Here is a 21,551-nt window from a genome sequence, read left to right on the forward strand (position 1 = left end):
GGAGTGGAGTTGCCAACTGGTTCCATTTGACCTTACCTAATTTTCTTGGTTAACACTCCTATATTGTGTTTATGTGTGTGTGTGTGTGTGTGTGTGTGTGTGGCAGAAAGACACACAGAGAGAGACAGAAAAGAGAAAGAGAGGCCGTACCCATTTGTGTACCTTATCTGAAATTTGTGCATGCATAGCAGATTCAATAATCATGGAGTTGAAAAGATGGCATCAAAGTGATTGGCTCAAAACATCCTACAAAGGAAAAACTTTCTGGAAAAAAGGTCTAACTTGAGTTAAGCTGGTTTTTCTAAAGAGCTGGAGAGAAGAAGAGAGAAGATAGTGCTGTAGTAGGGGCCACAGCACAAGTAAAGGCCTGGTGATTGGGCTGGATATAGAGTACTTGGGGAATAAGTAAAAGTAGAAGGAGAGGCTGGAATGATTTGTTAGGAATCCCCTCATCAAGGTCTTTGAATGGCAGCCTCAAGGGTTTAAAGACTACATTTTTATAGCTTTAGGGGAGCCATTGGAGACTGTGGTTTAGATACATCAATCATATGATCATATCAGATGGGCATGATCACAGCAATGACTGGCAGGTGCAGGCAGGATGGACCTAAGTGGGGAGACACTAAGCAAGCCGTTGTCCTTAGGAGTCTATTGCAGCAATTCAGGGCTGAGGTAAAGGCTCTGAGCATAGCCAGCTGGAAGTCAGTAGCTTAAATATTGATTTAGTGGGCAAAAGCCGCCTTTATCACGGGGCTGGTTCCCTAAAAATCCTGTGCCTATGTGCAGGGAACTCATCATTTCCCTATTACATAAATTGATTAGGTCATTCGGAGCCGAGATTGATGCCAGAGATTTGCTGCTAATCAAGCTAGAATAGCAAGTTGGAGGACAAGACAGGTCTTCTGCCAACTGGGCAAGGAACTGGTCCCAGAGGCAGAGAATACTGCAGCGAAGCACCCTGTGTTTGCTTGGGAAGTCTGGGCAAAGATAGCCTCTGAGAGGCCTGGCAATGCCCTTCAGTTACATCTGGAGTCTCCAGGGCAACTCCTAGAATGACACTTCTCAGGGCTTCTGTCAAGAGCTGACCAGCCAAGCGGAATCCAGCCCCAGAGGTCCATGACAGGGCTGTCCTCACTGTGTGCTGAAGCTGTAAGAGTGGGGGTACTGGGGGAACAGGGCCTAAGGCAGCATCTGTGGAGAGTCCAGGGGAGCCAAAGCCTTGGAGAAAGAGTTGACTGTTTTGGCAATAACAACAATAGTCTGCAATAACAAAAATTTGTGTTTGTATACACCTTCTACTGTGCTCCAGAAAAGAGGGAGGTTCAACTTTCTTGGTGGATAAGATATTCTCCCCCTCACACAAAGATACCCTAGGCCCATTGTAAGAAGAGCCCTGCAAAACTAGCCACATGCCATCCAGTGCCAGGAAGCCAAGCTCTGACATGGTGGTGGTGGAGTTTCCACCCATCTGTCCCTACCACAGAGGGAAGTGTACTTGGCTCCATCTATAAACTGAGGCAGCATATCTGGGAAGAACCAAATCTCCAGAGCACCCTGGTTTGGGACAATCAACACCCCAAGTCAGATGCCTTTCAGCTTTCAGCAACTCTCCTGTCTGCAGTCCACCTCTCATTCTGCGACCGGCCCTAGTTTCGAAGGCGTGAAATGCTCAGTGAGTAGTGGAGGGAACACTTTTAGTACTATGACCCATAATTGACTGAGGCTGCTGCCACCACTTTGGGTTGACCTTAGCCCCGGATTGGAAATGGACGGGAGGGCAGGGGGCAGGGGTCTGCTTTTTGCCACCGCTCACCCACCTGGGATATCTAAGTACAGTCACCACTATTATTTTTATTTTCTGCCATCATATCATCACCAGGGTCTTGCTTCCCGCAGTCCATAGTAAGGGGGAGGACACGGAAGGAGCTGGCTGCCCGAAGAGGATGATTTTCCGCCTGTACTGAGGGTGTTCCTCGCCAGAACTTTTGTGGCCCCGGCAAAGCCGGCTTGTGTCCAGCAGAGGAGCACCCACAGCCGCGCGGGGCATCCGTCGTCTTTTCCTGCCGCGGTGGGGCGTAGGGGGGCGACCATTTCCCAGGGGCGTTCCATAGCACACCGTTCCCCGCGCCGGCCTCAAGGGAGCTGCTAGTGAGCTTCCCCTACACCTCCTCTATTCCTCTACTCTCTACCGCAGCCAGGGTCTTATTCCCCGCCCTGGGCTAGAGGGGTCGGTGAGCTGGGGTGGCGAGAGGAGCCCGGCAGTCCGCCGGGCCTGGGCCCTTTCTCCCGGTGGCACCTTGGCCCCCTACCCGCGCTTGACTCCTCCCCCGTCTCTATTCCGCAGCGTCCCCGCCCTGTCAGCAGCCTGCTTCAACGACCGCACCTGCCTCGGGTGGCGGGTAGGGGGGTGCACACGGGAGGTGGAAAGGAAAACAGGGAGGGTTTGGGGTGCACAGCGCAGCGGGGTGAGCAGCCTTGCCCGCGCCTCGGACCCCTGCAGCCCTAGCGGCGCCCGCCCGCGGCTGCGGCACCGATGCGCTGTCCGCGGTGCTGACGCCGGCCGCCCGCTCGGTCGGGAGGGGGAGCAAACGCCCTCGTTCCCAGGTCGCCCGGAGCCCAGCGACCGCCTCTACCCGATTCCCCGTTTCCAATGGAACCCGCTGCGTCCTGGGGCTGCGGTTCGATCCAGGGCAAAGGAGTGAACGAAGGGAACTTAAACTTCGGACTAGCGCCCGAGAATCCAGTGTCGGCGATTCGCGTCGCGCGGCCTCCAGCCCTGGAGACCTCAGAGCACCACCAACTTGAGCAAAGTTTCACCGCGGCATGAGATAAGGGAGGGATTCCAGAGGCGAAGCGCAGGGAGGAGCAAGACGAGGTTCCCCGGCGGAGTGGTAGCCCGCACCGCAGTCGGACACCTGCTCCGGTGCCCCGCATTGGTGCCGCCAGAGCCACCGGGAGGCGTCGCAGCAGCCCAACTCTCCACCCCCTCCCTCCTGTCCCTACTCACCCCTCCCCAACACCCCGCCCCGGGCGCCAGTGACTCCGCCTCTCCCTGCCGGGCGGCTCTTCGGCTGGAGCTGAGAAAGGAGCGCTTCCCCGGACTCGGCTCGGCTCCGAGGCTCCGAAGCCGACGCCGCCAAGCTCAGCCCCGGGGGCGGGAGCAGAACTGCCCGCACAGCCCGCACCTAGGAGCCGCCGAGCCCGAACGCCTCATGGGACACCCCCGGGGGCTCTCTCCCCGCCTTGCTGCCGCGTCCCGGTCCTAGGCGCCCGGGCTCCACGGCCCACACCGCCCGCAGCCCGCGGCCTGTCTGGAGAGGAGTATGAGGCCCGGGGCCCCGCGGACGCCGGCCACCGGGCGGCAGGGGCCTAGCTGCGGAGCCCCGCGCCCGACAGCGGCGGGTAAGGAGCCGCGGGAGCCGGCGAGGCGTCGGGGCGCGGAGAGGAGCGCCCCTGCCCGGGCACCCGCTGGGCCACGGGACTCGCGTGTGGCCTGAGCGCCGGGGAGGAGGCGGAGGCGCCCCTCTGTCCGGGCTCTGGGAAGGCGACGAGGGGCTCTGCGAAGGCGGCGAGGGGCTCTGCGGCGGCCCCGGACCCCTGGCCACCATCCTCACGCTCCTGCTCCCGCCGGGGGGATGTCGTGGCCCGGGCCCCGAGCGCCGCCCCGGCCCCGGGGCTGAGCTCCGGACCATGTCCTCCCGCAGCCCCCGGCCCCCGCCCCGCCGTAGCCGCCGCCGCCTGCCGCGCCCCTCCTGCTGCTGCTGCTGCTGCCGCCGCTCGCACCTCAACGAGGACACCGGCCGCTTCGTGCTGCTGGCGGCGCTCATCGGCCTCTATCTGGTGGCGGGTGCCACAGTCTTCTCGGCGCTGGAGAGCCCCGGCGAGGCGGAGGCTCGGGCGCGCTGGGGCGCCACGCTGCGCAACTTCAGCGCTGCGCACGGCGTGGCCGAGCCGGAGCTGCGCGCCTTCCTCCGGCACTACGAGGCCGCGCTGGCCGCCGGCGTCCGCGCCGACGCGCTGCGCCCGCGCTGGGACTTTCCCGGTGCCTTCTACTTCGTGGGCACCGTGGTGTCAACCATAGGTGAGCGGCGCGTTCCCCGCGCATCTTTCCTCTCTGTGCCTTTCACCTGCCGCCCTTTCCACTGCTCGGCCGCTCGGTCCGCGTTCCTCGGCTCTCCCTTCCCTTCTAATCTCCCTTTGCTTACTTTTGTCTCGCCCTCTTCTCCGCCGGCCCCCGTTCTCTCTCTCTCTCCCTCCCGGCTTTCAGTGAGGGAGGAAAGCCCACCTCTGGCGTTCACCTCGGGCCGCCTGTACTCCAACACTGGCCGGCTCCGTGACCTGACCTTTGTGAGCCTCCGTTTTCTCCTCTAAGAATACGTGCCAAGGGCTACCGGTTCCTTCCTGTTTTCCATCCACAACCCCCAGGCCTCAGTTTCCTCTCCAGGATGATCTCAAAAGCCCCTTCTCCCTCCACCCTCAGCGCTTTTATTTCTTTTCATAGTCTCCCCCGCTTTCTTCTTTTATCCTGTTTTTCCCCTCAGTGGCCTCTAACTCCTTTACCCTGGAGAGGGTGACCACTTGCCCCAGAATCACTTTCCCTAGATCTCCTTCCCACCTGCTTCTCCTACAATCTATACCGACCCCCAAAGTAAAGCCTGTTAGCCTGAGGCCAGGACTTCAGCTGCTGTTGTTCTGCCTCCCTTCCTTGTGTTCTCCCCCAACTCCCAGCCCCTTCTCCAATTTCTTGACCCTTTTTTTGTTCCCTTGCCACTTTTTCCAACCATTAGTGGTACCAAGGGGTAGCTGGGAGCAGGGATAGTTCCCCTATTCTTTCCATCATCTCTTTTCTCTTTTTTTGGATATAAACAGTTCACGTTTTCTCAACCTTATGAAGAATACTGTGTAAATAGTCCTTCAAGCCCCCACCCCTCTCTCTGCGGCCAGCTTGCTGCCTCTGAGCTCCTGTGGAGAAATTCTGGAGCCACCCCTGCTCTCCATCCACCCCTTCATTCCTCTTTCTTCCTCTCCTCTCACTCACTTTTCCCATCCCCCACTTTCCCTGGGACCTGGGTGTCATGTGAAACAAAGCCCCCACTCTCGGTTGCTCATCTGTATAGAGTGCAGCAGAAATGCATGCTTATCACCTTGACAAAGCTGTGTGTGTCCCCCACTCCTGCTTTGAATCCCAGGATGGAAGAAGGCACTAGGCTGGTCACACCTCTAGTCACCCTAAGGCACTGTCTCCTGTGCAGTTTTGGAGGAGGGGGCTGGATTTGCTGGGCTTGAGAAGTGAGGGATTTCATAGACACACCTTCTGGAGTGGTTTGGTATGCCAGTTCAGACACAGAGGCATGGACTGTAACTGCCCAGGATAAGCCACAGCAGATGGCTGGTTGGAGGCAGGGAGAGAGGCTGCCTCCATGTGCAGCATATGAGCAGCTAGAGATGTCTCTCTAAGTGTATATGTATAGTCTATGAAAGCACTTCCTTGCCTTCAATGATTTTTCATGTGTCATGCTTGATCTGATTATTTTAAATAGAAAAGGCAAATATGGCCCAAGTCCAAGGCACACACAAATTGGATAAAAATACCCTTTAAAAAGCTATATCATGTTGTTATGGTGATAGAAGATATAAAATGACCCCCTCAAAAAAAATCCCCTTTTAAGAGCTGCATCAAGTTGCTATAGCAACTAGAGTTTTTTTTTTTTTTTAAGTGCTCTAAAAGTACTAAGGATGCTTAGTCCTGGAGGATGACATCATGCATCCATAGCTCATTGTTGACTTGTGCTCTTCCCCTTGTAAACACGTCGTTTCCCTTTCTTTTACCTAGAGGCACCTGTGCACATATTGGGTGGTCATAGCACTTTTTCCCGGTGACATGTTCTGGCTTCCTAATGGAACCCACAGGCTAAAGGGGAAGCTGTTGGCAGTGTCCCTTTCCTTTTTGGGCCATGAGTCCATCCAAATAAGGCCCCATTCCAATGGCCTGTGGTCTCTGTGCCTCTCTGATGAGCTCCATCAATCTATCGTTCGGTGCTCCTTTGGAGGCACTGATTCTGAGCCCAGCCACAGCTTCTAAAGCTTCTCTTTCAGCAATTTACACAAAATCAAGTTAGCGTGTTGGGAAATTGTTCCATGCCCCAGCCTTTAGTCTACTGGCAGGATTGACTGTTCTTTAGTCAAGTGGAAAGGAGCTATATTCTCTTTCTTGATTTGTGTTTTCAGATGTAGGCAAGCAATGTAGGAGGGCTACACTGAAGCATGTGGTTATGTTACGAGTGACCCAGCACGTTGCTTCCAAAATCTGCGGGGAAACTTTCAAACTAGCCCGTGTACAGCTCAGGGTTGAACCAGCCCTCTGTGAGGATGCCAAGACAGCCACACAAGTAGCTGGGTCTCTGCTGGTTATTGCCCCTGCTGGGATATTCTGGGGTCAGTGGTTCAAATTGTTCACTTCCATCAGTCAGATAAGTTCTGCTGAATCCCCAAGTAGCATAATTGGCATTTCAGCTTTCTCTTTGCAAAATGCATTTGGATGAGGTTTAAGATCTCCACAGGTCAGTTTCTCTTCTGCTTACATAGTTCCTTTCTCTTAAATGGCCTGAATCTTCAGAGACAATTATTATTATTATTGATGCTTTTATGGGTTCAACAGATCAGGGAGCCAAAGCTCAGTCCACAAAATATGGGCAGTCAGGATTCTTTATCTGACTCTTTATCCAATGAAGAGGAAAATTAGCACATACTCAATTTTATTTGATGAGTGAGTATCACAGTGTATATGGTTCATACAGTGCTGTGGAATTCAGGGGAACAAAATGATTTGATTCAGCTATTTATACTGCCTAATGAAAAGGACATATGTATGTGTGTATGTGTGTTGTGTAGACCCAGATATATGATTCATCTAGACTTTAGTATAGGAAATCTTTCCTTCCATTCATTCCATAACATGATTGTATGTATCAGGCTGTATTTTGAAAGGTTAAAGCTTATTCTGCATGGCAGAGATTAAGGCATATTCCAACATGGGCAGCTGGATCACAGCATTTATGAGCAACATATCTTGGCCATCCTCACTGAAGATGATTAGAACAAGAAGGGGACCTTTTTGGTCCAATCTCATGTGGCACAGGGTTAGGGGACTTGTCAGTGGTCACACAGTTAATGAGGGGTTCAGCTAGGTCCAGAAACCAAGTTGTGCAATATCCACCAATTTCATGCATATAATTGGTGGGAACGTTCTTGTTTGAGATTGCAATATTTAATAGTGTCTGTCTGTCTGAGTATGAGAGAGAGTGTATGTGTGTAACCAGGGCAGGGACTGGTCTGCTGGTCTATTGGTCACGTCATCAACTTATTAAGTCCAGAGAAAACTTGAAGGACAAGACAGATTTACAGGCCAGACAAGTTAGAAGCAGCTGGCACGTCTTAGCTAGCTAGACAGGCAAGAGCCAGCCTAAAGGGCAGAGATGGGGTACTAGCAACTAGGAGAACTTCTGGCAAACTGTGGTCTAAGGACGGAAGTCACTTGCTTTCTGCCTTTTTTTGCACCTGTGTGTGTATGTGTGTGTGCACGTGTGTGTGCATGTGCACACACACTCTTGAGAGTACATGTGTATAGAGGAGGGGAAGAAGGGGCAGGAATGGGCTTTCACCTGGTGGAAGACGTAATGAAAGGTTCAGGTATGGCTGTGTGTACTCAAGGTTACATGGAACACCACGATGAAGTAGAATGTTTGTCCTGACATTTGGTTTGAACAGGGCCCCATATCCACAGCTGGGCAGTTTGCAATCGTGTAGATACACGTGTGTCTATACAGTGCGGTACCAGTGGAAAATTTTGCCTGTGATTATTCAGCAGCCGTTCAGGCTGTGTAGAAAGTTAATCTGAATAGCTCAAGCGAAATAAAAATCCACTTTGTAGTCTAAATTATTCATACCGATTGCTTACACTGAACTGAAATCCTGGGTAATTATTATTTCTCCCATTTATGCTATGTGACATATTCCCTAGGGGTTGAAATCAAGTTTGTTTTAATGTGAATATATCCATTTATTCATTCCGCCAATTAACAAACATCTAAGACAAGCATCGCTCATCATAGATGCATGTGTGGCCTTTGGCATGTTGTCTGCACTTCCTGTGATTGTATGAACTCCTAACGATAAAGATACTGTCTTGTGTTCTTTTAGCACAAAACAATATTCTTGAAGACAGTATTCCAGCTCAAAGATATTCCAAACAATACAAAGAGAATTAACCCATCACTTCACATCCTAAAGGATATTTATCAGTTAACTTTGAAAAGATTAAATGGAAACTCTCCACTGGGGTTTTAATTATGCATCTGCTGTCAGATTTACACATAGGAAAGAACATATTTTAAAATCTTTCTCAAATGGCAGCTTGATATAAACAGAAATATTTTTACTTCCTTTTATTAGGTTTTCTGGCAGTGTTTTTTAGCTATAAAGCTAAAATCATGCCGCTGTAGACGGGATGGTGTAGGTATAAGAGTTGTCACTTTTGGCACTGCATAATTTAGCTTGCTACTTTCAGAATTAGGCACACTTAATTATTCAGCCACGAGATTAGTAACAAGTCCTAACTTTTTCCCTCTTTTTCAACATGGATTTTTTAAAACTCTTTTTGCTACAAAGGAAACTAAGACATTATAAGCCCAAAATGCCACTACCACGTTTACATTCAACTTTCTTCTAACATGTATGTAATCCAGCTGGAGATAGTTTTGATATCTGGAATGAAATACATTATCCAGAAGGAGAGGCGCACCCTTCCTTGCGTATTTCTCTCATCAACTTTTTTTTTTAAAGAGACACAGTCTTACTCCATTGCCCAGGCTGTAGTACAGTGGTGCAAACACAGCTTACCATAGCCTCAACCTCCTAGACACAAGCAGTCTTTCCACCGCAGCCTCCCAAGAAGCTGGGATCACAGGCACACATCACCACACCTGGCTAATTTTTTTTTTTTTTATTAAGAGACAGAGCGTCGCTACATTGCCCAGGCTGATGTCAAACTCCCGGGCTCAAGCAATCCTGCTACCCCAGCCTTTAAGCGTGCTGGGATTACAGCCGGGAGCCACCAGCCACCATGCCCAGTCTCATCAACTATTTTTTATTGAAAGATGATGCTGTGAAAGCTTTGAAGGACATTTAGGAAGAAAATATCTCCTTAAATTTGAAACTCTGGGTGGAGAGCAGGAAATGTATTACCATTCACTGCTCCATCCTCAGCACCCAGCATCAGACCTAGCCCATAGTAAACAATAATTATTTATTATATGAATAAGAGAGCAAGTCATTCATGATATCACTGCACTAACACAACTCTTCATGTTTGCACATTCCCCTGAAGTTCCTTGTCATGCCTTTTGTAGGAAACAGAAAGGAAACTAACTGATGTGTACTGAGCTGCTTCTGTTTTATTAACATTTTATTACTGATGTTGTTTCTGTGTTTTCACGTAGCCTAATTTTAGTGGGTGCATAATATTCCATCTAGTTGATGTTCTGTAATTCACTACCCCTATTGCTGGATAGCTGGGCATTTCCCAGTTTGGGGCTATTTTGAGTAATGCCACAGTGATCATCTTTATGCAAGATGGCCTTTTCTTTCTGTGATATCTCCTTGGGATGACTTCCAGCTGGTGAAATTGCTGAGTCAGTGGGTACTGCTGTCTTCATGGTGCTTGTGGCCAGCCCCTTTGGAGCGAGAGACTGTCTGGTCTCTTTGTATCTGAGCCTATGCCTCTACAAAGCCTAGCAGCGACTGAACAGTTATCCAGCTAATTACTCAATGGAAAGGGGCCACATATCCACTTGGTTTTCTCCAGGATTGCACTCAGTTCCAGGAGGTGAGTTGCCTCCTGAACAGGCTGTGGCATTAGGATCTTCAACCTCCCTTGTTTTAATGAGAGCAGCTTCCTTTGGGAAGTTCTGGGAGAATGGAGAAAGATAAGAAGAAAAAACAGGTGGGGGCACTGCCAGGCCATCAAAAACTGAGAAAAGAAAGGTACCTGGACCCCCCTGCTCTCCCCTGGACTCCCAGGAATGGTCTGCCGCTATTCCTGGGCCAACCCAGATGAGAGAGAATGTATTTCCACTCAGTCTTGACTATGCCCAAGGGCCCCAGTGTCGAACAGCTCAGAATTGTGCCGAATGGAGCAAAGATACACTCCTAGAGTGTTCTAGCTGGAAGCACCACAAAGATCCTTCAGAACTTTCCCCAGGCATGTAGACCATTTTGTCAACAAAAGCCAACAATCAGCCCATTATAGCAAATAGGAGCAGAGCTGTTGTAATTGGGGGTGGGGGCCGGAGTCCGGACCAGTGGGCCTTTCCTTAGTTGCCACCCACTCCCTGAAGTCTTCTCTGAGGAGCCCCAGAGCATCTCCAAGACCAGCCCAAAGAGGGTCAATTTACCCTCGTTCCTCGTTTTACACAAGGCTCAGAGAGGAGGAGAGGTTGCCCAAGTTACCCAGCAAGTCAAAGGGGGATTCGCTGAGAGCCTGAGCTCTCATCCTCCCTAGAAGAGTTACATCAGTATTGCCAAAGGTAGGTGTATCTCTCTCACTCTCCCACACCCTTTCTTACACACATAATTCTCACACTCACAAACAGCACACACGGACACACACACACACTGCTCACATAGACAAGTAGAGAATCCAGCACAGTTCTGAGAGGGCACCAAGGCTTCCCAGAAGGGGTGAGTGTTGCCCTGCATACAGAGGGGAGGAGCTGGAGAGAAGGGTGGGCATCTGAGGAGCAGAAGGCAGGCTGAGTGACTTGTGAGGAGGCTTTGGGTAAAAACTCATGCTTGATCTGGAGATGGTGGTGGTAGCCTTGGGTAAGTGTTCAGTAAGTGTCCCCATCCCTGACACCTGGAGCAGCACTCCCTTGCCTTGTTTGGCTGCCTCAGATTCAGAGGATCTTGGAAACAACAAAAGGCCGTTGGTCTATTCCTGTGTCACCCCCAGCTCTGGAGTCCTCCCCAAGTTTTCTGGCCCTTCCATTTTTTCCGTCCAGTTCCACTGACTTTCCGGGGTCTGGGGCTCTGCATGGGGCCACCAGCCAGCAATCTGGAAAGTGTGTGGAGCCCAAGGTGGGTGCTTTGGGCAGAGTCCAGCCTCTGATCCTCACCAGAGTTTTTTTAAGAGACACAGTCATACTCTTTGCAGAGTTTCTACACAGGGAGAGTTGGTGAGGAACAGGGGGTGGAGGGGCTTGAAACTGCAGGAAGCACAGCACTTTCCAGGAGGTTGGGGAGGTGCTGGTAGAGAATGAAGAAGGGTACTGAAGCCCCTTGGCTCTCACCCTAAGCCAACTCTTGGCTGCCACCACTGCTATGAGACTCTGGCCCCAGGAAGTTCTACCCCAAACGCTGCCATTCCCTAGCCATCTACCAGGGGACTCTAGGTCCCCTCTCCAAGTGGCCACTGGCTATGGTGGAGAATGCTCTGGACTCTGTCTTGTGAGTGCTGCCTCCTCCCTGCGCTTGGCCAACCCCCAACCCGGGGCTAAGTTCCTGGCTTACTAGCAGGTCAGTGGTAACTGGTGTGCCTGGGCCCTTAGAAAAATTGAGCTCTGGGGTTTCTCCTCCATCTGCTTCCTCCAGATCCCAGAGGATCTCATTCCAAGGTGACCTCAGGATGAAGCATCCAGAATCTTGTAATTGCAGATTTTACAATGTTCACAGTGTCTTTATACTCACAGCAACAGATGTTACAGACCAGGAAGGTAGGATAGCATGCAGCAGTGCTTCTCAAACTGTAAGGTGCCTGGAGTCACCTGGGAATCTGCTTACCATGTAGTTTCTGTTGAGTAGGTCTGGGGTGGGACCTGACAGTCTGCATTCCTCATGAGCTCCTGGCAATGCCTATGCTGATGCACTTGGAGTCGCTAGGGTAGAGAGAACAGCGGTGAGTCGGGCACTAGGAGTCTAGACCTGGCTCTGCCACTAACTGGCTGCGTGGCTTTAGGCAGGACCTATCACCATTCAGTGCCTCAGTTTCTCCCTTACTAAAAGAAGGGAATGCCCAAGGTCCTTTGAGCCCCTTCTTAGCTCAGATGTTCTTATATCTGGGAAGACTATTGGCTCATATCCTTCCAGTATAGTTTAGTGTCGACTCCAAACACACCAGCACTGCAGCCAGCCTGCTTGCCTGGATTCATGTCCTAATTCTTAAGTATTCAAACTGTGTGGTTTCGGTGAGTGGATATACTTCTCCTTGCCTCAGTTGCCTCCTCTCTAAAGTGAAGACCATGATGGTTCTTACCCCCATGGGGTTACTTTAAAGACTGAAGGCTCTAAGCCATGGGTGCAGTGCCTTGTAACCCTGAGTAGCATCTGCTCCCCAGATCTCGGCAACCCTGTTGGTGAGCCCTGCCCTGCCTCTCTGTGAAGGACGGGAGGCCAAGGCACATTTCCTTCCCTGTAGCTCACCCAGCCACATCACCCTGTGCATGGTCTAGTCCTCTGGGCCTCAGCCCCCCTGCTGTGTGGCACCTGCTGCACTCTGGTTGGTCACTGCCTCTCGGGTGTGTTGTGTCCTATGCTGTTACATAACCGGCCTGGAAGGGTACTTTTGAAAATGCATTTTCTTTGGGTCCTCAACTAGAATATCTTAATCATCCCTCATAGGTGCAGTGCTCTTTAATCATTGTCAAGGACATAATTGGTGGATAACTGAATGAATGATTGAGTGGTGAGTTAGACCAGTGACATCCAGTGCTTCTCTGCCCCCCCACACCCAGAGCAGAGCCCTGGGCAGCCACACCCCTGGCCACCCTCCTTGTTTTCCAGGTGTGCTGAGGTCTCTTGGCAGTGCTTAGGCTGAGGAGGAGGTCATGGAGTTGAAGAGTAGCAGGGAAGCCAGATGCTGGCTGAGGCCAGGTCCCGCCACACTTCTCTGAGGTGGGTCCAGTGTCATGGCTGCTGGGTGAAGGTCGCTGAAGGAAGGCACTGCAGCAAATAGCCCCATGTGTGGGCGCCAGGCTGCTGCTCCCTGCACCCCGGGGCTACCATGGCTCCCTGGTGGGTGGAGGAAGCACTGGGACCCCCTTCCCAGGCAGAAGCCTCCCGGGGCAGGACAGGATCTGGGGCCAGGGGAGGCCACAGAGCCCACGAGCATCTTCCCTTTCCGAACTCTCCATCATGCCAGCAGCCAATGCCTTTGTTCTGGGGAGTGAGGGGGATCACTGAGGCATTGTTGGTCTCCCTGATTGACTCCCCTCCCTGCCACATGTCATGTTTGCCAGTTCACTGTGTTTTTATCTGTGTTTACTCAGTAAGCTCCCAAAAATCCTAGGACAGCAAAGAAAATTATATCCCATTTCACAGATGACAGGCTCAGAGAGGTTAAGCAACTTTCTTGGCATCACACAGCAAGTCAATCAATGGCAGAATAGAGGATCCAGGGTTCCTGACTGCTCAAGATCTCTGCTGTTCTGAATTGTGCAGTTCCACAGAGGGGGAAGAACCACAGCCCAGTCTGGGGTCTGCAGGGTTGTGTGGGTGGAGAAGGAGGATGAGGAGGCATCAGCGAGAGCTGAAGCACAGTTTGGGGACTCTGGGATTTGGCTGTGCTGTGCTTCTGGCAGTGTCAGTGGCTACACTAAAGCGAGGGCTGCCTGCTTCCCATCCTTCGCCACCTAGTACCTCTCTGTGAAGGAGGCTGCTAACCAGATCGGAGAGGGTAGAGCACGTGCTTCCCACAGAGCTCACCAGAGCTCTGGGAACTTGTTGAAGAGGACTGAGCTCCTGCCCAGACCTGAGAACCCTCAGCCTTGCACTGGAAACAGCTGCAGTGGGCATGGACAGGCAGGACAGAAAACCAAAAAAAACAGGAGGGCCTCCTTTAAGCAAGGAAAGCCTGGGGACATGGCCAGCTCAGATCTCGCCTCCTGAAGGCTGGTTGGCTTGAAGGAGACTCTGCCAAAGGTCATGTCCTGGGGCAGACCCTGCCCAGACCTTGCACCAAGCACCTGCCAGTGCTACTCTCTTCTCTAGCCACCCTTAACTTCTGTCCCCCTTACCTCACATTTTAAGCCTCTAGGCTGTTGCATATGCTGTTCTCTCCACCTGGAATGCCTTTCCCTTCCTCCCTATTTTCTACCAGGTGAAATCAGTCTTCAAGATCCAGCTCAAATGGTGCCACTAGAGAGGGACCTACTGTGAAGTCCCTCTTACTGCCCTCAGACCTGTGACAATCATTTGTTTCTATGCCAGCTTCCCCATCTGTGAAGTAAGCCACTGTTCAGTGGGTTAAGATGTGTCTAAAGCTGGCCCAGGACCCAGCACATAGTAGGTATGCAGAAAACTTAGTTTCTTCTTTCTCCACCTCAGAAGCTACATCTTAGTAGTGTTTGTCACTGTTACAATTACTAACATGATAATAACCATGATGGCAGCAGCTATGCATTGAATGACTACTTGGAAGTGCAGCAAAGAGGTAATTTCTGTCAATCATGGAGCATAATACTTGGCACAAAGTAGGTGATTAATCAAGATATGTTGAGTGGATGGAATGAATGAGTAACTGAAAACCCTGGACTGCTGGAAATTAACAACAACAAAAAAATAAAAACTGAGCAAGCTGGGCCCAGGCCAGGTTTCCAGAACCTCCCAGGGCCTCCCTGCCGGGCTCCCCACCCCTACAGCTGGAGGGGCTGGCTGTGCATGAGCACCTCTGCTGGCCCGTTGCTTTAATGCTCTCTCAGTGGCTGGCAGGTGTGCAGCAGGGCAGCCAGCTCATTCTGGAGCTCCCCTCCCTGGCAGTGCTGTTTCCACGGCTCTCTGAGTCAGCTGGGTCCTTATCCTGACCCTGCCCTGGACTGAAACCAAACTAGACAATTCTAAGCCTCAGCCCTTGTTACCCCCAGAAAGCAGCAGGAAAAGTTCAGTTCTGAACTAGGAGGGCTTCTGGTCCTAGTTTTCCCACTGACTCAGATATCCTATCTGGCCCTGGCCTTGGCCACATCTCTTAGCCATAAGGAGGCCCTGCTCAATTCCACCTCTCAGTCCAGTGGTTCTACCTTTTCTCTTCACCTGGCCAGGACACCTTCCTTAGAAACTGGAGGTTGCTTCACACATTTGACGGAAGTTTAATCAGTAATGAAATGCAATTCCACAAACCAGGAAAAGCCACCCCCACCCACACGGCCCAGCACCATCACAATGCCTCCAAAAATACTTGGGGAAGCTTTTATTGGAATCAGTTGTCCCAGCTTTCTGGAAAGTTTCAGTTGAGATAAACGCAAACTCCGAATCGCACTCCGCGTGACTCCTCTCTAATCCTTTCCAAATGGCCATGAGCCTCTTCCCTGCTGCCAAGTGTTCTGAATTCTGAGTGCCTCGTGTGAGCCTGTTTAGCTGCTGACACCAGGACCTGCCAGGAATGCTGCAGGGACAGCCCAGGTGCGAGAGGGAAAGGTAGGTACGGGCCTCTGCCTGTGCTGAGTGTGTTGGCATTTCCTAGGGGCGGGGTGCATTTTGGAGGCCATGCAGGTTTGGATTGTTGGGTTCTCTTCTAAAATGGAAGATCGGGAAAGAAAGCTGAGATCGCATGGGAGCTAATTCTGAAGGTCTGGCAGCCTCAGTGGCAGGCAGGGAAGAGGTCCTTGCCTGTGTCAGTGCAGAAGTGGGACTGCAGGGCCTGCCCCTGCCAGCACCCTCTTTGTCACTCCCCACACTTCCTGCTGGTTTGGCATGGAATCACTTGTGTGACTGTGTGCTTAGCATCTGCTTCTCTTGCCAGATTCTGGGTTCCTGGAAGATGAGAACTCTATCTCCTCCATTCCCCTCCATGTCTCCAATGCCTGGCACAGGGCATGGCACATGGGAGGGGCTACAGAAATATTTTCGGAATCAATGTAAATTTGAATGAATGGCTGTTTCCAAGATTCCCAACTCTACCTAGGCACCTGTTTTATAAAAAGTAAAATATGATGATCAGATGATGACCTGCTTTGTAAAAGAAGGCTTTGCTTCTCAAAGGGATTCATTCCAAAGCTTCTGTAAGCAGCAACATACCCCATTATGTTTAAAGAGAGATGTAACTTGTAACCAATATCAGGAACCCAGCAGCTGCATGAAGTCCACCTTACTGCCATTTCTACCTTCACACAGTCCCCAAATCCCTAAGGCATCTCAGTCCCTAACATCAAATTAGTGAGCAATATACATGACCCAGAAGGCAGTTCAGAAGAATATATAATAAGAGCTGAAGTGGGTCGTACACCTCTACTGATTGGAGTTGTTCGGGCCTCTTGGTGCAGTCAAGCAGAGATTGGATTGTATGCCTAACATACGGAAATTGCCTTACAAAGCTCCTTGATGTGCATTGTTCAGCCGGGCAGGTATGCATTATTCATGTATCCATTTTAAGAATGAAGAAATCTGCATTGCCAAGTGACAATTTGCAGTACAATGTAGTGGTTAGGGAGAGAATGCTGGGGGCCCTGGTCTTGGGTGTGAATTTTAGCTTGTCTTGGTCTGTTTTCTGCTTCCATAACAGAATATCACAGACTGGGTAATTTATTAAAACAAACAAACAAACAAACAAACAAAAAACCAAGTTTATTTAACTCACCATTCTGGAGGCTGGGAAGTTTATGATAGAGGGCTCTGGCATCTGGCAAGAGTCATCCATGTGGAAGGCATCACATGGTGAGCAAGTGCGGGACAGAATCAGCCCAAACTCATCCTTTTATCAGGAGCCCACTCCCACAATAACCAACCCACTCCAGTGATGATGACACTAATCCATTCATGAGAGCAGAACCCACATGACCCAATCACCTCCTAAAGTTCTCAGCTCTTTAAAGTCTTACAATAGCCATTGGATTTCAACCTAAGTTTTGGAGGAGACATTCAAACCATAGCAAGCTCTGTCATTGGGGTTGCCAGCATGCATCTCCTGCCCATTCACTGAAGTCTGCCTCACTGAGTTCCTCTCCAACCTTCTCCAGCCTCCCACAGATGATGCATCCAAGAACCGGGCTCCTTAACCATCTCATCTATAACCATATTTCTTTCCATGCCACCCCAGCAGGTCATTTGGTTCTGTCTATGTATGTCCTTGCTATTACTAGTAACTGCATTACCTTCAAAGTTTTTGACTCCAAACATCTCACCTCTGACCACCACCTCCCATGCTTCCAGCTCCCATCCTTTGATCTCACCCTGTTTGGGTGAGATCATAATCCTTTGGCTGTAAGACCTACAGGTCCTTTACACTCCCACTCTTATTTTTCCACCATCTTCTTTGAGCCTGCATTTCTTTTTTAACTCAGCTTGGATTCATTCCCTTTTCAGAGACCCTTAACTTCCTTGCCTCTCTCTCCCTATGTTGTACCACTATCAAAATACCAACTTCCCACTTATTCTTCATCTGCCCTCAAGCAGCTGCATATGGCTAACAAACTATGCAGAGATGCTGACTGGTCCAACTTTAAATTGGTGACCCTGAGTACCAGCTGGACACTCCACACTGGCAGCACCCCCCCATCCCACTGTACTTCCTACTGTGTCCACCACTTATCCTCCCTCTTCCACCTTTAGCCTCCCATTCCCCTCACTCTCTGCTAATTACCTTTTTTTCACACTCCATTGAGGAAATAAAAGTAATCAGAAGGGGACTTCCTTATCTTCACACCCCTAAATCCACCCACCATGTGGAGCTGCTTTCTCTCCTGTGACAGTGGATGAAGTGCCCACTTACAAATGCCAGCTTCACTGGGTCTCACTTCCTCTAACTTCCTCCAGAGCTTAGTTCCTGTCATTACCCACTCCCCATGCATTGTTAATTTATACTCCATTGGTATGCAAACATGTATATTCTTCCTTCTTAATAGACCCTGCATCACCCTCCTGCTACTTTCCCATTTCTCTGCCCTCCTTTACAGGAAAGCTTCTGAGAAGAATAGTCAACATCTCCCTCACCTGCCCTTCTCCCCTGGATCCACCTCAATCAGGAGTCCAGCCCCACCTTTCCAGTGACTACGTTATTGTAAGGTCCCTAGTGGCCCCCTTCCTAAAAAATCCAGTGATGACTTGCCTGTCCTCAGCATCTCAGCAACATTTGACATGGGTGACCATTTATCCTCAAACTCCTCTTTTCTCTTGGCTTCCAGAACATCATGCTGTCCTTGATCCTCACTGGCTGCTTTCCATGGTCCTTTTTGCTGGATCTCTATGTGACCTTTCAATATGAGAGGGCCCCATGCTCAGTCCTCACTCAGGACTGTCTCCAAACAATCTCTCACCTGTAGAGGAAAAGCTTTTCCCCTACATATTCTTATTTTCAGCAGCTAGGGCCTTGAATTAAAAGACAGATTAATAGGAGAAAAGATTTATTGCATATACATATGGAGGCCTTCATAGAAAAGTAATTATCTAAAAAGAAGTTGTATACCATTTTAACAAAGAGTGATAAATTGTGAAGTAATGATGAGATAAAAGGAGTTTGGACTTCTAGACGTGGTAAATTATGGGAAGATAAATATAGGGGGGAAACTAATGGAGAATAAGCTTTGGTTTTAGTAAGGTTTGTTATGCAGACTCAATCTTGTACAATCTCTGGAGTGATAATGGGGTCCCCAGTGATTAAGAGTACAGAGAGGGGAAGGACGACATCTTGGCAAAGGGAAATTTATGTCCTGCCTTTAGGCAGAGAGGGGAGGATAAGGAGCTTTCTTTGCATCTGCTGCTTCCAAATTGCCTGCAGCTCAAAACAATCCTTGTGCCAAAGTGACATATTTGGGGATGGCATACTCTGATCCCCTTCACACCCTTTGGCTTTAACCCATTTATCTATTGATGAATAACCCATCTTCTACAATAAGCTTCAGAGCCATGGGTCCAACTGCCCACATGACATCTACACATGGATATTCAATATGTATCAAAACTTTTAAAAGCCCAAAATAGAACTCCTGATTCCTACCATATCCCACTCTTGACTGTTCCCCTCACAAGCTGTTCCTGCTCCTTGGTACACTGCTCCATGAGTCTTCATATCAATAAATGTCATCCATATAAAGAGTTGTCCTGATTCCTCTTTTTTTCCTAAACTTTCATATCCAATTCATCATCAACTCTTGTCAGCTCAGTCCGCATAATACATTCTGATTCCATCCACTTGTCTCCCTGCCCATCACGACCAGTCTACTCCAACTGTCACCATCATTTCTTGCTGGGGCAACTAAGTTAGTGTTCTAACCAATCCCCCAGCTTTCTCTATGCTCCTTGACAGCCTGTTCTTCACACACAGCCAAAGAGATCTTTAAAAGTGGAAGTCAGGCCAAGTCCTTTGCTTGTTTGAAATCCTTCAATGACTTCCTGTTGCACAAAATCTGACTCTTCACCATGACATTCAAGGCCCTGCATAACCTGGCCGTGCCCCCTCTTAGCCTCACTGGCACTGCTTTCCCCTTCACTCCATGCACTACAGCCACACTGGACTTACCCAGATCAGACCTCTGGGCATTTACACTTGCTGTTCCTGCTGCCTGGCACACTGCTCTGTGAGTCACGGCATGGCTGACTTCTCTTAACCACATTCAAGCCTCATATCTAAAGCTAAAATGTCACCCTTGAGGAGCCTTCCCTGGTCCCCCTGATTACAGTAATGTCTCCCACTAACCCCTAGTCACTGTCCCTCACACTATTCTGCCTTATTGTCCTTAGAACATGCACCGTTTTTGGAAATCATCCTGTTCGTGAACAAATAATGTGTTTATGTGTTTGTTTGTTGCCTGACCTCTGCTCACTCCCTGCACCATGAGAACAGGGTTCTTGTCTCTCTTGTCCACTATTATATTCCCATTGCCTAGCACGGTACCTTGTGTTTGTTGAATAGATGAACTTCCAAAGCTTCCATTTTAACATTTATAAAATGGGAATCATAATAACACCTGTATCATGTGGTGGTTGGGAGAATTATATGAGACAATGAATGCAGGTACTTAGTCTGGCCCTGGTATTTCATAAGCACTCTAATGTGGGCTTATGTTTTTATTAATGGATGATCTGGCTGAGTTCACATGTAAGTGGCAAAGCTAAACCCTGAGCTGAGTTCTCTGACCCCAGATCTTTTGTTCTTTCCAGTATGTCTGATGTCACCTCTCAGGTTGCAGGGTAGGCAAGTTAAGGAACAATGACAGGTGAAACTGTTTCAATAGGTTAAGGTCATATTGGAGGGCTTTGAAAGCCAGGTGGAAACATTTAGACTTGGTATGGGGGCAACAGGAAACCACTGGAGTTCTTGAACAGGGGTGTAATGTGATCATGACTGTTTTAGAAGAAGATTCTGGCACTTTAGTCACTATATAGTTATGCCGTTAAGTCAGGCAACCTCGTTAGTCTAAATTGTTAGTCTCTAGAACTGCCTTCAAACAACCAGATAATTGTGAAGTCCCTTGTTTTGGCTGTTCACCTCAAACATTAAATCAGCCCATTATCAACTGTCCCCTCACTTTATCAAGAGCTTACCACTGTACTTCTGCCTGGGTGACACAGCGGGATCCTGGGTCCCCCCCCCAACCAAAAAATACAGCTTATATATCTCTATCAGTGATAAATCACTGAGGAATATGTGCTTAGTTTGTATATTCAGCTCTGAACTGCTATATGATTCCAAACTTATTCAAGAGGACTGCCAACATGAATTGTTTCTTTATGCGCTCTAAGTGGTTCATAATCTATGAGTTATGAGTTATAATTTTATTTTATAGCTACTGGTGTTCACACTTTAAACAAAGAGCAGAATTTGTCACATTAGACTGAAGAGCTGTATACTTTCGCAATGAGGTCTACCTCACAGGGTCGTGGGGAGGACCCTCGCATATCCTGAGAACCAGTAAATATTTGTTCATTTGTTTATATGGCAGCCCAGGATGCTGAATATTTGTGGCAGGATGAATTGCATAGAGGGGACTAGGGATAGGAACTGAGGGATCATGTGGCCTTTGGAAAGGAGCAAAAAAAAGGGGGTAAGAGATATTTTCAGGAGCCTAAGACAGAATTTTGTTATCGGCACTCAACAAGACTCAACATGACCTCTGCTGATCTTGGGTCTTCTTGCTCTCTATTCCCCCCTCATTTCTTGACATCATGCCCACACAGGAAGATCTAGGCAAAGGGGCTGACCGTGGGCCTGGGGATTTCTTTCCTTTTTTTTTTTTTTTTTTTGGAGCCAGAGTCTCACTATGTCATCCAGGCTGGAGTGCAGTGGTGCGATCCCTGCTCACTGCAACCTCTGCCTCCTGGGTTCAAGTGGTTCTTGTGCCTCAGCCTCCCGAGTAGCTGGGATTACAGACATGCACCACCATGCCCAGCTAATTTTTGTATTTTTAGTAGAGATGGGGTTTCACCATGTTGGCCAGGCTGGTCTCGAACTCCTGGCCTCAAGTAATCTGCCCACCTCAGCCTCCCAAAGTGTTGGGATTACAGGCGTGAGCCGCCATGCTCTACAGGGCCCCAGGGTTTCTAACAATGCATCTGGAGATTTGTGGGCATCT

General features: G+C 49.6%; 2 protein-coding genes across 2 annotated transcripts in view; one reads left to right on the forward strand and one right to left on the reverse strand.

Moving 5' to 3' along the window:
• Positions 1–21,551, reverse strand: part of MSH2 (mutS homolog 2) — a 306,776-nt gene that overhangs the window by 139,850 nt on the left and 145,375 nt on the right. The gene's annotated exons all lie outside the window — the stretch shown is intronic.
• The window catches only part of KCNK12 (potassium two pore domain channel subfamily K member 12), a 54,401-nt gene continuing 35,885 nt past the window's right edge, over positions 3,036–21,551 (forward strand). The window contains exon 1 of the mRNA XM_024242413.2: positions 3,036–4,081. Within this exon, the coding sequence (XP_024098181.1) occupies positions 3,691–4,081 (391 nt within the window). The 5' untranslated portion in view covers positions 3,036–3,690. The remainder of the gene's footprint in view (positions 4,082–21,551) is intronic.

Source organism: Pongo abelii, chromosome 12 (assembly GCF_028885655.2).
Source record: "Pongo abelii isolate AG06213 chromosome 12, NHGRI_mPonAbe1-v2.0_pri, whole genome shotgun sequence".
NCBI classification, from domain to species: Eukaryota; Metazoa; Chordata; class Mammalia; order Primates; family Hominidae; genus Pongo; species Pongo abelii.